Raw genomic sequence first — 15,060 nt, 5'->3', positions numbered from 1 at the left:
AGGGGGTAGAGCGAAAGAGCGAGAGCAGAAGAGAAAGAGGAAGAAATAAAGAGAGTTGAGAGTATATACAGTATGTATAGGCGTGTGTGTGTGTGTGTGTGTGTGTGTGTGTGTGTGTGTGTGTGTGTGTGTGTGTGTGTGTGTGTGTGTGTGTGTGTGTGAGCCACAGCAACTTTAATAACATCCAGTACCTTGACTTTCTCTCGTCTTAAGCAGCAAAAGAGACAATTTACATCAAACGACCAATCCAACACTCCCTCTGGCTCGCAATCTGTGGGAAGAAGACGACACACAAACGTCAGAGGGGTTGTGGTAACAAGGATATGCCGCTGTGTGTGAGCTGTGACAAACCACAACAACACAACTAACGATTTCATGCATTTCACAAGAAAACCCTTCAGAATAGGAAAAGCATTGAAAATAGCAACAGTTTGTTTTGAATGACGGCTGAGTTCCTTTTGATACATAAATACTGTAAACCAAGACATCAACAGTCCGGACACACACACTCAACCGGAATGTTACCCCCAATCAGTGTGTGTGTGTGTGTGTGTGTGTGTGTGCGCGCATCCGTATGAGTGTGTGTGTGCATCCCCAGCATGTGTGCTCATGTGTGTGACATCTCTGTGTGTCCACTAAGTGACAAGGCCTTTTGGTGACACTCTCTCTCAGATTAGAACATGATGCAGGTGTCTATCTCGCGCCGACGGGTCCTTTTGTGATAATTGACTCTTTGGCGAACACGACTTGTGTCACAGGCCTAGTCGGAGGGGAGCGGAGGGGAAGTGGGGTCTAGGCGCCTGGCGGCGTGCAGTGGCCTCAGATATGGGATTATTGTGTTGGTGACAGACGTAGAACCGGGCGCCTCGACATAGTGTAGTCATTAACCTCCAGTCCCCTGCCGCACTGCACCCTACCGCTTCATCTGCAGAGGAGAGTGTGTGTGTCTGTGTGGTGTGTGTGTGCGTGTGCATGTAGCATCGATGCTTCCACGGACAGAGAAATACAGCGAGAGAGGAGGAATGCCCAATGAACTCAACTTTGACCTTTTGGTGCTCCATGGATAAAAAATAAAGCTACACACAGAACTCACAGCACTGCATCAAGTGGAATTGTATCATTCCCAGAGAGAGATAAGAGAGAGAGAGAGAGACAGAGGGGGGGGATGAGAGAGAGAGAGAGAGAGAGAGAGAGCGAGAGAGAGAGAGAGAGAGAGAGAGAGAGAGAGAGAGAGAGATCGGGAGAAAGAAAACATAAGAAAGAAGAGAAACAACAGCCTTGGAGTCATTTTTTCTGTCATCACATGTGAGAAACCACACAATTAATTTGCCGAAAGGGGGGAGGGAGCGAGAGAAAGAGAGAGAGAGACGGCGTCAACGTGACCACTTTATAGTGATGACCGTATGAACTCTGTGTCTGGGTCGTTGCCATGGAGCCATGCTTCCTTTAACCATCAGTTCAACCCACACTGCTACTGAGAGAGAAAGAGAGGAGAGAGATACTTTTTTGTCTTACATTAATGAGACATCTCATTATACTAAAAAACCCACATTACACCTCCCCCCCAACAACACCACCACATTATACAGTACAAAACAATACAGAACAACGCAGTACACAATCCAGTACCACATTACAAATGAGAGAGAGAGAGAGAGAGAGAGAGAGAGAGAGAGAGAGAGAGAGAGAGAGTACACCTATAGCTCATCTCTTGGCAGTAGTACTGTAGACTACTTTATAACTGACCTCAACCCAGAGTCTCTCAGAGCATTCACAGTCAGCCCACTGACACCCCTATCAGATCACAGTAAAACCACAGTCTACTTGAACAGAGCAATACTCAATCATGAGGCATCAAAGCCAAAGGAACTGAATAATATTAAGATATACTATAGATGGAAGGAAAGTAGTGTGGAAACCTACCAAAAAACAATTAGGCAACAACAAATTCAATCACTTTTAGACAACTTCCTGGACAAAACGTTTCATTGTAATAGTGAAGGTGTAAACTTGGCAGTAGAAAACCTAAACAGTATATTTGACCTCTCAGCTTCCGTATCAAATCTAAAAATGTCAAACAGAAAACCGAAGAAAATGAACAAAAATGACAAATGGTTTGATGAAGAATGCAAAAACCTAACAAAGAAATTGAGAAACCTATCCAACCAAAAACATAGAGACCCAGAAAACCTGAGCCTATGCCTTCACTATGGTGAATCACTAAAACAATACAGAAATACACTACGGAAAAAGAAGGAAGAGCAGGTCAGAAATCTGCTCAATGTAATTGAAGAATCCATAGAATCTAACCACTTCTGGGAAAATTGGAAAACACTAAACAAACAACAACATGAAGAGTTTTCTATCCAAAATGGAGATGTATGGGTAAACCACTTCTCCAATCTTTTTGGCCCTATAACAAAGAACAAACAGCAAAAACATATACATGATCAAATACAAATCTTAGAATCAACTATTAAAGACTACAAGAACCCACTGGATTCTCCAATTACATTGAATGAACTACAAGACAAAATACAAACCCTTCAACCCAAAAAGGCCTGTGGTGTTGATGGTATCCTCAATGAAATGATCAAATATACAGACCACAAATTCAAATTGGCTATACTTAAACTCTTTAAACATCATCCTTAGCTCTGGCATCTTCCCCAATATTTGATCACCTCAATCCACAAAAGTAGAGATAAATTTGATCCCAATAACTACAGTGGGATATGCGTCAACAGCAACCTTGGGAAAATCCTCTGCATTATCATTAACAGCAGATTCGTACATTTTCTCAGTGAAAACCATGTACTGAGCAAATGTCAAATTGGCTTTTTTCCAAATTACCATACGACAGACCACGTATTCACCCTGCACACCCTAATTGACAAACACAAAGTATTTTCATGCTTTGTTGATTTCAAAAAAGCTTTTGACTCAATTTGGCATGAGGGTCTGCTATACAAAATGATGGAAAGTGGTGTTGGGGGGGAAAAACATACGACATTATAAAATCCATGTACACAAACAACAAGTGTGCGGTTAAAATTGGCAAAAAACACACGTCTTTCCACAGGGCTGGGGGGTGAGACAGGGATACAGCTTAAGCAAAACCCTCTTCAACATATATATCAACGAATTGGCGAGGACACTAGAACAGTCTGCAGCACCCGGCCTCCCCCTATTAGAATCTGAAGTCAAATGTCTACTGTTTGCTGATGATCTAGTGCTTCTGTCCCCAACCAAGGAGGGCCTACAGCAGCACCTAGATCTTCTGCACAGATTCTGTCAGACCTGGGCCCTGACAGTAAATCTCAGTAAGACAAAAATAATGTGTTCCAAAAAAGGTCCAGTTGCCAGGACCACAAATACAAATGCCATCTAGACACCGTTGCCCTAGAGCACACAAGAAACTATACATACCTCGGCCTAAACATCAGCGCCACAGGTAACTTCCACAAAGCTGTGAACGATCAGAGAGACAAGGCAAGAAGGGCCTTCTATGCCATCAAAAGGAACATCAAATTTCGACATACCAAATTAGGATCTGGCTAAAAATACTTGAATCAGTTATAGAACCCATTGCCCTTTATGGTTGTGAGGTCTGGGGTCCGCTCACCAACCAAGAATTCACAAAATGGGACAAACACCAAATTGAGACTGCATGCAGAATTCTGCAAAAATATCCTCCATGTACAACGTAAAACACCAAATAAAGCATGCAGTGCAGAATTAGGCCGATACCCGCTAATTATCAAAATCCAGAAAAGCGCCGTTAAATTCTACAACCACCTAAGAGAAGCGATTCCCAACCCTTCCATAAAAAAGCCATCACCTACAGAGAGATTAACCTGGAGAAGAGACCCCTAAGCAAGCTGGTCCTGGGGCTCTGTTCACAAACACAAACAGACCCCACAGAGCCCCAGGACAGCAACACAATTAGACCCAACCAAATCATGAGAAAACAAAAGATAATTACTTGACACATTGGAAATAATCAACAAAAAAACAGAGCAAACTAGAATGAGATTTGGCCCTAAATAGAGAGTACACAGTGGCAGAATATCTGACCACTGTGACTGACCCAAAATTAAGGAAAGCTTTGACTATGTACAGACTCCGTGAGCATAGCGTTGCAATTGAGAAAGGCCTCCGTAGGCAGACCTGGCTCTCAAGAGAAGACAGGCTATGTGCACACTGCCCACAAAATGAGTAGGAAACTGAGCTGCACTTCCTAACTTCCTGGCAAATGTACGACCATATTAGAGACACATATTTCCCTCAGATTACACAGACACACAAAGAATTAGAAAACAAATCCAATTTTGATAAACTCCCATATCTATTGGGTGAAATAACAGTGTGCCATCATAGCAGCAAGATTTGTGACCTGTTGCCACAAGAAAATATCAACAAGTGAAGAACAAACACCATTGTAAATACAAGACATATTTATGTTTATTTATTTTCCCTTTTGCACATAATGACATTTGAAAAGTCTTTATTCTTTTGGAACTTTTGTGAGTGTAATGTTTACTGTAGAAAATAGTATTGTTTATTTCACTTTTGTTTATTATCTATTTCACTTGCTTTGGCAATGTAAACATATGTTTCCCATGCCAATAAAGCCCTTAAACTGAAAAAATATTGAATTGAGACAGAGAGAGAAGGAGAGAGAGAGAGAGAGAGAGACAGTGAGAAGGAGAGAGAGAGTGAGAGAGGGGTGGTTGAGGGGCAGGGAGAGCGAGAACAGACCTTGGGTCATGAGAAGACAAATAAATCTGTCCTTTCAGGTGTCAATGTGGAGAAATGCAATAATCTTTACAACACCTTTTTATTCACCATCTAGTCCTACACTAGGGAGTGACACAGCTCAACTTGAATGAGTGGATACAACTCAACTTGAATGAGTTTAATGGGAATGATACAATTCCACTTGATGCAGTGCTCTGAGTTCTGTACATTATATCGTGTTGCTAGGTGCACCTTTTTACCCATGGTGTGTCAAAAGGTCAAAGGTGAGTGAGTGGGCCCCCGTGGTTCCAGTAGTTACAGTAGCCCTGGGAAAGAGCCAATTAGCTTCCGTCCAACAGCTAGCATGACCCCCCACCCTGCTGCACTCAACTGTGTGAGAGAGAGAGAGAGAGTGTGTGTGTGCATTTATATGTGTGTGTTTGCTGTGTGGTTGAATGAGCAAAGCGGAAGACGTGTCTGAAAAATGCAAAACAAATCTGAAATTGGTGGGGGATGTGTCACATGACGATAGGTGGCCATATTGACCTCGTTTCCTAGGGTTTTGAGAGAGAGTGACGGAGAGCAAGAGAGAGAGAGAGAGAGAGAGGGGGGGGAGAGAAAGGAGAGAGAAAAAGCGAGAGAGTAAGAGAGAGAGTTCTGGCTGGCTGGATTAAGGGGTTGTTAAAGGCATAATCTGTAATTGTATTTATATGTGTGTGTGTTTGCTGTGTGGTTGAATGAGCGAAGAGGAAGACGTTTCTGAAAAATTCTAAACATTTCTGAAGTTGGTGGGGGACGTGTCACATGACAATAGGTGGCCATATTGACCTCCTTTCCTATGGTTTGGAGAGAGAGAAAGAGAGAGACAGAGAGAGAGAGAGAGAGAGAGAGAGAGAGAGAGAGAGAGAGAGAGAGAGAGAGAGAGAGAGAGAGAGAGAGAGAGAGAGAGAGAGAGAGAGAAAGCGAGAGCAAAGGGTGGCTACTTTGAAATGACTTGCCTCTGGTTCGTTTAGCCATTCCTATTAAATGGGGAAAGAATAGGGTTTTAGGATAAACTGCAAAAATAACATCTGAGGTTAACACAGGTTTAGGAGATCTTATAGGTTTTCTATGAGATAATATTAATTTATGAATTATGAAGCCTTTACAGTGGCTTGCGAAAGTATTCACCCCCTTGGAATTTTTCCTATTTTGTTGCCTTACAACCTGGAATTAAAATGGATTTTTGGGGGGTTTGTATCATTTGATTTACACAACATGCCTACCACTCTGAAGATGCAAAATATTTGTTATTGTGAAACAAACAAGAAATAAGACAAAAAAACAGAAAACTTCAGCATGCATAACTATTCACCCTCTCTATAATCTTGGCACATCTAGCCACTGGGATTTTTGCCCATTCTTCAAGGCAAAACTGCTCCATCTCCTTCAAGTTAGATGGGTTCCGCTGGTGTACAGCAATCTTTAAGTCATACCACAGATTCTCAATTGGATTGAGGTCTGGCCTTTGACTAGGCCATTCCAAGACATTTAAAATGTTTCCCCTTAAACCACTCAAGTGTTGCTTCAGCAGTATGCTTAGGGTCATTGTCCTGCTGGAAGGTGAACCTCCGTCCTAGTCTCAAATCTCTGGAAGACTGAAACAGATTTCCCTCAAGAATTTCCCTGTATTTAGCTCCATCCATCATTCCTTCAATTCTGACCAGTTTCCCAGTCCTTGCCGATGAAAAACATCCCCACAGCATGATGCTACCACCACCATGCTTCACTGTGGATGTGGTGTTCTCGGGGTGATGAGAGGTGTTGGGTTTGCGCCAGACATAGTGTTTTCCTTGATGGCCAAAAAGCTCAATTTTTGTCTCACCTGACCAGAGTACCTTCTTCCATATGTTTGGGGAGTCTCCCACATGCCTTTTGGCGAACACCAAACGTGTTCGCTTATGTTTTTCTTTAAGCAATGGCTTTTTTCTGGCCACTCTTCCATAAAGCTCAGCTCTGTGGAGTGTACGGCTTAAAGTGGTCCTATGGACAGATACTCCAATCTCCGCTGTGGAGCTTTGCAGCTCCTTCAGGGTCATCTTAGGTCTCTTTGTTGCCTCTGTGATTAATGCCGTCCTTGCCTGGTCCATGAGTTTTGGTGGGCGGCCCTCTCTTGGCAGGTTTGTTGTGGTGCCATATTCTTTCAATTTTTTAATAATGGATTGAATGGTGCTCCGTGGGATGTTCAAAGTTTCGGATACAAATTTTAACCCAACCCTGATCTGTACTTCTCCACAACTTTGTCCCTGACCTGTTTGTAGAGCTCCTTGGTCTTCATGGTGCCGCTTGCTTGGTGGTGCCCCTTGCTTAGTGGTGTTGCAGACTCTGGGGCCTTTCAGAACAGGTGTATATGTACTGAGATCATGTGACAGATCATGTCACTTAGATTGCACACAGGTGGACTTTATTTAACTAATTATTTGACTTCTGAAGGTAATTGTTTGCACCAGATCTTATTTAGGGGCTTCATAGCAAAGGGTGTGAATACATATGCACGCACCACTTTTCCGTTATTTATTTTGTATAATTTTTTGAAACAAGTTATTTTTGTAATTTCACTTCACCAATTTGGACTATTTTGTGTATGTCCATTACATGAAATACAAATAAAAATCCATTTAAATAACAGGTTGTAATGCAACAAAATAGGAAAAACGCCAAGGGGGATGAATACTTTTGAAAGGCACTGTATGTGCTTTATGTGCTTATTTTGATTACATTAATGCTTCAAAATTCACAAAAAGTGATGTTAGTTGATGAAGATTATCTAATTGAAAAATATATATAAGATCCCCTAAGCATGTGTTTACCACAGACCTTATTTTCGGTGTTTATCCAAAAACCTTACAAAAACTCCATTCATTTCCCCACAGGCTTTGTCCAATGAGCCATGGTGAAGTTAGTGCCTACAAAAAGACTCCATTGCTATTGCTCTCGATGGGCCCTGGTCCAAAGTAGTGCAGTAGACAGAGAATAGGGGGTCATTTGGGACGCAGACATGGAGATAGTCAGAGAGGACATGCTTACCTTGAAAAAGGGTAATATCTTTGACTAGTCCCGGCCCGAACAGCCCTTCCAAAATGCTTTCAAACCCTGCAGGGAAGACAGAGAGAGAAACTAAGTACAGGATTCAGGTTTGTAGAAGAGGGAGCAGCAGGCTTATAGTTCTACAGACAGACAGACAAACAGTCCCCACCCCCCAGACACAGGCACGTACACACTAACACGAACACACCTCGGCTTTAATTTTCATTTCTTAAAAGCAAATCCCTTCTTTACCTAATATAAAATACTGTTAGCTAATGTCACTCACTTTTTATTAACTGTAAATACTGGATTCAGCTGTTGCTTGGCAACCCCGTGAAGTAACGCAAATACATATTGCAGTTTCCTTCCCCCCCACCATCCTTATTTTCTTCCCTCCTCCCCCTCACTCCCGCCCCCCTCCCCCCCACCCCTCCTCACTCTCTCTAAAATGGAAGAGGAGAAGAGGCAAAGAAACTGCTTGGTGAAAAAGAGTGAAGATTGGGTATAAAGGGGTAGGGGGGTTGGAGTAGAGAGGTGGGGGTGGTATGGGGTTGGAGTAGAGAGGTGGGGGTGGTATGGGGTTGGAGTAGAGAGGTGGGGGGTGGTATGGGGTTGGAGTAGAGAGGTGGGGGTGGTATGGGGTTGGAGTAGAGAGGTGGGGGTGGTATGGGGGTGGGAGTAGAGAGGTGGGGGTGGTATGGGGTTGGAGAGTGGGGGTGGTATGGGGGTTGGAGTAGAGAGGTGGGGGTGGTATGGGGTTGGAGTAGAGAGGTGGGGGTGGTATGGGGTTGGAGTAGAGAGGTGGGGGTGGTATGGGGGTTGGAGTAGAGAGGTGGGGGTGGTATGGGGTTTGGGAGGGGTAGGGGGGTTGGAGTAGAGAGGTGGGGGTGGTATGGGGTTTGGGAGGGGTAGGGGGTTGGAGTAGAGAGGTGGGGGGTGGTATGGGGTTTGGGAGGAGGTTGGAGTAGAGAGGTGGGGGTGGTATGGGGTTTGGGAGGGTAGGGGGTTGGAGTAGAGAGGTGGGGGTGGTATGGGGTTTGGGAGGAGGTTGGAGTAGAGAGGTGGGGGTGGTATGGGGTTTGGGAGGGGTAGGGGGTTGGAGTAGAGAGGTGGGGGTGGTATGGGGTTTGGGAGGAGGTTGGAGTAGAGAGGTGGGGGTGGTATGGGGTTGGAGTAGAGAGGTGGGGGTGGTATGGGGTTTGGGAGGGGTATGGGGTTGGAGTAGAGAGGTGGGGGTGGTATGGGGTTTGGGAGGTGGTATGGGGTTGGAGTAGAGAGGTGGGGGTGGTATGGGGTTGGAGTAGAGAGGTGGGGGTGGTATGGGGTTGGAGTAGAGAGGTGGGGGGTGGTATGGGGTTGGAGTAGAGAGGTGGGGGTGGTATGGGGTTTGGGAGGGGTATGGGGTTGGAGTAGAGAGGTGGGGGTGGTATGGGGTTTGGGAGGGTATGGGGTTGGAGTAGAGAGGTGGGGGTGGTATGGGGTTTGGGAGGAGGAAGGAAGGGAGAGAGGGGTAACTCCACGGGAGGTTTTGTCCTTCAAGTCAAGCCTACTGTGATGCCAAAGGAAATGCGGGCAGATCAATACCACTTAAAATAAAAGTAGTTTGGTCTCCCTACCTCTCTCTCTTTCTACTTTGCTCTCCCCCCCCCCCTCCATGCAGGTTAAGAGGGAGAGCTGTTGCTAAGAGGGAGTTTAAACTAGCTTTTGGGAACAAGTTCAGCTTAACCCTGGCTTTTACACATACAGTGAGGGAAAAAAGTATTTGATCCCCTGCTGATTTTGTACGTTTGCCCACTGACAAAGAAATGATCAGTCTATAATTTTAATGGTAGGTTTATTTGAACAGTGAGAGACAGAATAACAACAACAAAAATACGGAAAAACGCATGTCAAAAATTTTATAAATGTATTTGCATTTTAATGAGGGAAATAAGTATTTGACCCCTCTGCAAAACATGACTTAGTACTTGGTGGCAAAACCCTTTTTGGCAATCACAGAGGTCAGACGTTTCTTGTAGTTGGCCACCAGGTTTGCACACATCTCAGGAGGGATTTTGTCCCACTCCTCTTTGCAGATCTTCTCCATGTCATTAAGGTTTTGAGGCTGACGTTTGGCAACTCGAACCTTCAGCTCCCTCCACAGATTTTCTATGGGATTAAGGTCTGGAGACTGGCTAGGCCACTCCAGGACCTTAATGTGCTTCTTCTTGAGCCACTCCTTTGTTGCCTTGGCCGTGTGTTTTGGGTCATTGTCATGCTGGAATACCCATCCACGACCCAGATAATTTCTTTGTCAGTGGGCAAACGTACAAAATCAGCAGCGGATCAAATACTTTTTTCCCCCTCACTGTACAGATCTGGACAAATGTTTTTAATGTGGAGGGAGGGAGAGACTAAAACAATGTCATCCTAATAGTCCTAACAATACAACTACTATAAAGACTGTGTGTGTTAGAGTGTGTGTGTGTGTGTGTGTGTGTGTGTTAGAGTGTGTGTGTGTGTGTGTTAGAGTGTGTGTGTGTGTGTGTGTGTGTGTGTGTTTAGAGTGTGTGTGTGTGTGTGTGTGTGTAGAGTGTGTGTGTGTGTGTGTGTGTGTGTGTGTGTGTGTGTGTGTGTGTGTGTGTGTGTGTGTGTGTGTGTGAGAGTGTGTGTGTGTGTGTGTGTGTGTGTGTGTGTTAGAGTGTGTGTGTGTGTGTGTTAGAGTGTGTGTGTGTGTGTTAGAGTGTGTTAGAGTGTGTGTGTGTGTGTGTGTGTGTGTGTGTGTGTGTGTGTGTGTGTGTGTGTGTGTGTGTGTGTGTGTGTGTGTGTGTGTGTGCGTCCCCTCACAGTCCCAGCCGTTCCATTAAATGTTGTTAAATCTTTTTTATTTTTAAGGTAATTTTGCTGTTTGCTTGAGTAATTGGAGATGTAAGGGATTTCCATGCGATCATGGCTCTGTGTAAAACTGTGCGTTGCCGTGAAATCATCTTGGACTGTGGAGAGCGTCTGCTAAATGACTAAAATGTAAAATGTAAATGTAAGAGACCCCTGACGGCATGTCTTGTGGGGTATGTATGGGTGTCTGAGATTAATGTTTTGTTCTTTTCTATTTACATTTTTGCTTTAATACAAGCAGTACATTCTGACACCATGAATTGAAATAGATTTCACCTTGTTCATATAGTTGGCAGAAATTATAAGGGATTAAATAAAGAGATGAATGTTATTTGATTATACAGAAAATATGGATTTTTTTGTCACAGTAATATTTCTCATAAAAACTAGAAGAGAAGCAGTTAATCTCTCGTCAAACTTCAACCAGGAAAGACTATCATGCATGTTGTTGATGTTAGTTCTGTATGTGCAGTAAAGGGCAAGGCGTTCTGCTCTGTTTAGAGCCAGCTGCAGCTTTGCTAGGTCTTTCTTTGCTACACCTGACCATTTTACCAGACAGTCATCAAGATGGGACAAGACCAGAGCCTGAACAACTAGTACAGTAGATTGTGTCAAAAATGCAGAACATATTTTTATAACAGACATACCCCTCCCCATCTTCACAACAACTTTGTTAATATGACGTGACCATGATAATTGACCATCCAATGTTGTACCTAGGAGTTTAGCTTCCTCAACTTGCTCAATGGTCACACCCTATATACACACACACAACTCCAGCTGAGGTTTATAACACTCTCTGGGTTCTATTGGATAAATAACTCCCCAACCATGTGATGGCAGGTGATGTAAAGCCATGGCAAGTGAGTTTCTTCAATAACAATTTATGATCAATAACATCAACGGCTGCAATGAAATCTAACAATACAGCTCCAGCCATCATCATGTCGTGGTCCTCTGTAGCTCAGCTGGTAGAGCACGGTGCTTGTAACGCCAAGGTAGTGGGTTCGATCCCCGGGACCACCCATACACAAAAAAATAAATAATGTATGCACGCATGACTGTAAGTCGCTTTGGATAAAAGCGTCTGCTAAATGGCATATTATTATTATTTTAACCAATCATCTGTCATCTGAGTCAATGCTGTACAAGTTGAGTGTTTCCCCATCAAGGTTGTCTATACCTGGTGGCTTATCATTATTGATGGATAACGATAGTTTTTCCACCTCGTCCACATGAACAGCAATCATACTTATTTGTAGCTCTTTTATACACAAATATGATGGTTCACTGTTCAATGTTGTCATTTCACTTCTGAGTTTTTCCACTTTACAAGTGAAAGTCATTGAAATGATTGGCAATATTGAAAAGGTTTTGTTATAAATGACCCATCAACTTCAAAGAACAATGGAGATCAATTTGATTTTTCTGCCCATTATATTATTGACGGTACTCCTAAATGTTTTCCCATTGTGTTTTATGTCATTTATCTTGGTTTGCTTTGTCATTTCTTCTTCTTTTCATTAAGTTTAGTCACAAAATGTCTCAATTGACAGTATGTCAACCAATCAGCTGAGCAGCCCTGACTTGTTTGTCACCTCTTTTGCATCATGTCTTTGAACCACAACATTTTTCAATTCATCATCATTCCAAAGGGCTCTAACAGTTCTCACAGTTAGTTTCATAACAGGTGCATACCTGTCAACAATTGGCATGAATCATTTTACAAATACTTCCAGTGCTGTATCTGTATTCACTTCTTCATATAAAAATCTGACAAACATACATTTTTAAATCTTCAGAAAAAAATTGTATGATCTCTTATAAATTACTTTAGACCCAACATTTGGCACTTTGGCTTTCCTTGTTATTGCCACAATGTTATGGTCACAGCCAATGGGAACTGATATTGCTTTGGAGCAAAGCTCTGCAGCATTAGTGAAGATATGATCAATACAAGTGGATGTCACAGATCCAACACTATTGGTATACACTGTAGTTGGTCGAGTGATAACCTGGGTCATATTACAGGCATTGGTCACAGTTAGAAGCTTCCTCTTGAGAGGACAGATAGTTGGTAACCAGTCAATGTTGAGGCCACCCAGAAAATAGACCTCTCTGTTAACATCACACACACTAACAAGCATTTCACATTCATTATCTAGATACTGATTATTAGCAGTTGGTGGCCTATAGCATCTTGAGCCTCAAGACATCGATTCTCTCTCTCTCTCTCTCTCTCTCTCTCTCTCTCTCTCTCTCTCTCTCTCTCTCTCTCTCTCTCTCTCTCTCTCTCTCTCTCTCTCTCTCTCTCTCTCTCTCTCTCTCTCTCTCTCTCTCTCTCTCAACAACGCTATGTAGAAAATATTTGTGTTTAAAAGCAGAGTTGTGTTATTGGAGGATGACAATCCAATATCTGCCATTTAGAAGACACTTCCATCCAAAGCAACTTATCCATCCAAACATGAGCATGGCATTCTGTTCCACACCAAATTAAATAACCTAAGATATGGAGGCTAAAATGGAAAGCACAGCACAAGACCTGTTCACCACAACTAAGCCATAGGACAGCCATACATACTGACAGAAACAAACTGCAGTTTCAGGTTTCTGCAGTGCCGGTTTGTATGTAATCAATTCTATATGAATTCCATTCTATGATAGAAGCTATCTGTGACTAAAGCAGAGCAACAGTGGTAGTGCTCCTACTCTGCTCTGTCATGAAGAAAAACAACATTGACCAGATCCCTCATGTCTCTCTCTGTCTGGCTGGCTACTCACCCATTCAGAGTAAACAAAAATGCATACATATACAGTACCCAGTCAAAAGTTTGGACACACCTACTTATTCCAGGGTTTTTCTTTATTTTTACTATTTTCTACATTGAGAGAATGCCAAGAGTGTGCAAAGCTGTCATCAAGGCAAAGGATGGCTACGTTGAAGAATCTAAAATCTAAAATATATTTGGATTTGTTTAACACTTTTTTGGTTTCTACATGATTCCATATGTGTTATTTCATAGTTTTGATCTCTTCACTATTATTCTACAATGTAAAAAATAGTAAAAATAAAGAAAAACCCTGGAATGAGTAGGTGTGTCCAAACTTTTGACCGGTACTGTATATACAGTTGATGTCGGAAGTTTACATACACCTTAGCCAAATACATTTAAACTCAGTTTTTCACAATTGCTGACATTTAAACCTAGTAAAATTTCCCTATCTTAGGTCAGTTAGGATCACCACTTTATTTTAAGAATGTGAAATGTCAGGATAATAGTAGAGAGAAGGATTTATTTCAGCTTTTATTTCTTTCATCACATTCCCAGTGGGTCAGAAGTTTACATACACTCAATTAGTAGTTGGTAGCATTGCCTTTAAATTGTTTAACTAGGGTCAAATGTTTCGGGTAGCCTTCCACAAGCTTCCCACAATAAGTTGGGTGAATTTTGGCCCATTCCTCCTGACAGAGCTGGTGTAACTGAGTCGGGTTTGAAGCCCTCCTTGCTCGCACACGCTTTTTCAGTTCTGCCCACAAATGTTCTATAGGATTGAGCTCAGGGCTTTGTGATGGCCACTCCAATACCTTGAGTTTGTTGTCCTTAAGCCATTTTGCCACAACTTTGGAAGTATGCTTGGGGTCATTGTCCATTTGGAAGACCCATTTTGCGACCAAGCTTTAACTTCCTGACTGATGTCTTGAGATGTTGCTTCAATATATCCATATCATTTTCCTTCCTCATGATGCCATCTATTTTGTGAAGTGCACCCGTCCCTCCTGCAGAAAAGCACCCCCACAGCATGATGCTGCCACCCCCGTGCTTCACGGTTGGGATGGTATTCTTCGGCTTGCAAGCATCCCCCTTTTTTCCTCCAAACATAACGATGGTCATTATGGCCAAACAGTTCTATTTTTGTTTCATCAGACCAGAGGACATTTCTCAAAAAAGTACGATCTTTGTCCCCATGTGCAGTTGCAAACCGTAGTCTGGGTTTTTTATGGTGGTTTTGGAGCAGTGGCTTCTTCCTTGCTGAGCGGCCTTTCAGGTTAGGTCGATATAGGACTCGTTTTACTGTGGATATAGATACTTTTGTACCTGTTTCCTCCAGCATCTTCACAAGGTCCTTTGCTGTTGTTCTGGGATTAATTTGCACTTTTCGCACCAAAGTACGTTCATCTCTAGGAGACAGAATGAATCTCCTTCCTGAGCGGTATGACGGCTGCGTGGTCCCATGGTGTTTATACTTGCGTACTATTGTTTGTACAGATGAACGTGGTACCTTCAGGCGTTTGGAAATTGCTCCCAAGGATGAACCAGACTTGTGGAGGTCTACAATTTCTTTTCTGAGGTCTTGGCTGATTTCTTTTGATTTTCCCAT

At 42.9% G+C, this 15,060-nt stretch overlaps 1 protein-coding gene across 3 annotated transcripts in view; it reads right to left on the bottom strand.

Annotated features, from left to right (window-relative positions):
• lcor (ligand dependent nuclear receptor corepressor) overlaps positions 1–15,060 on the bottom strand; it is a 62,205-nt gene that overhangs the window by 22,100 nt on the left and 25,045 nt on the right. For all 3 annotated transcript variants that reach the window (XM_041839017.2, XM_041839018.2, XM_041839019.2), the window contains exons 2-3: positions 7,807–7,872; positions 192–271 (exon numbers count right to left, since the gene is read on the bottom strand). In XM_041839017.2, the coding sequence (XP_041694951.1) occupies positions 192–271; positions 7,807–7,872 (146 nt within the window). The remainder of the gene's footprint in view (positions 1–191; positions 272–7,806; positions 7,873–15,060) is intronic.

The sequence above is a fragment of the Coregonus clupeaformis genome, chromosome 20 (genome assembly GCF_020615455.1).
Source record: "Coregonus clupeaformis isolate EN_2021a chromosome 20, ASM2061545v1, whole genome shotgun sequence".
Classification (NCBI taxonomy): domain Eukaryota; kingdom Metazoa; phylum Chordata; class Actinopteri; order Salmoniformes; family Salmonidae; genus Coregonus; species Coregonus clupeaformis.
The sequence above is the reverse complement of the archived record's forward strand: the minus strand, read 5'-3'. Positions and strand labels throughout refer to the sequence as shown.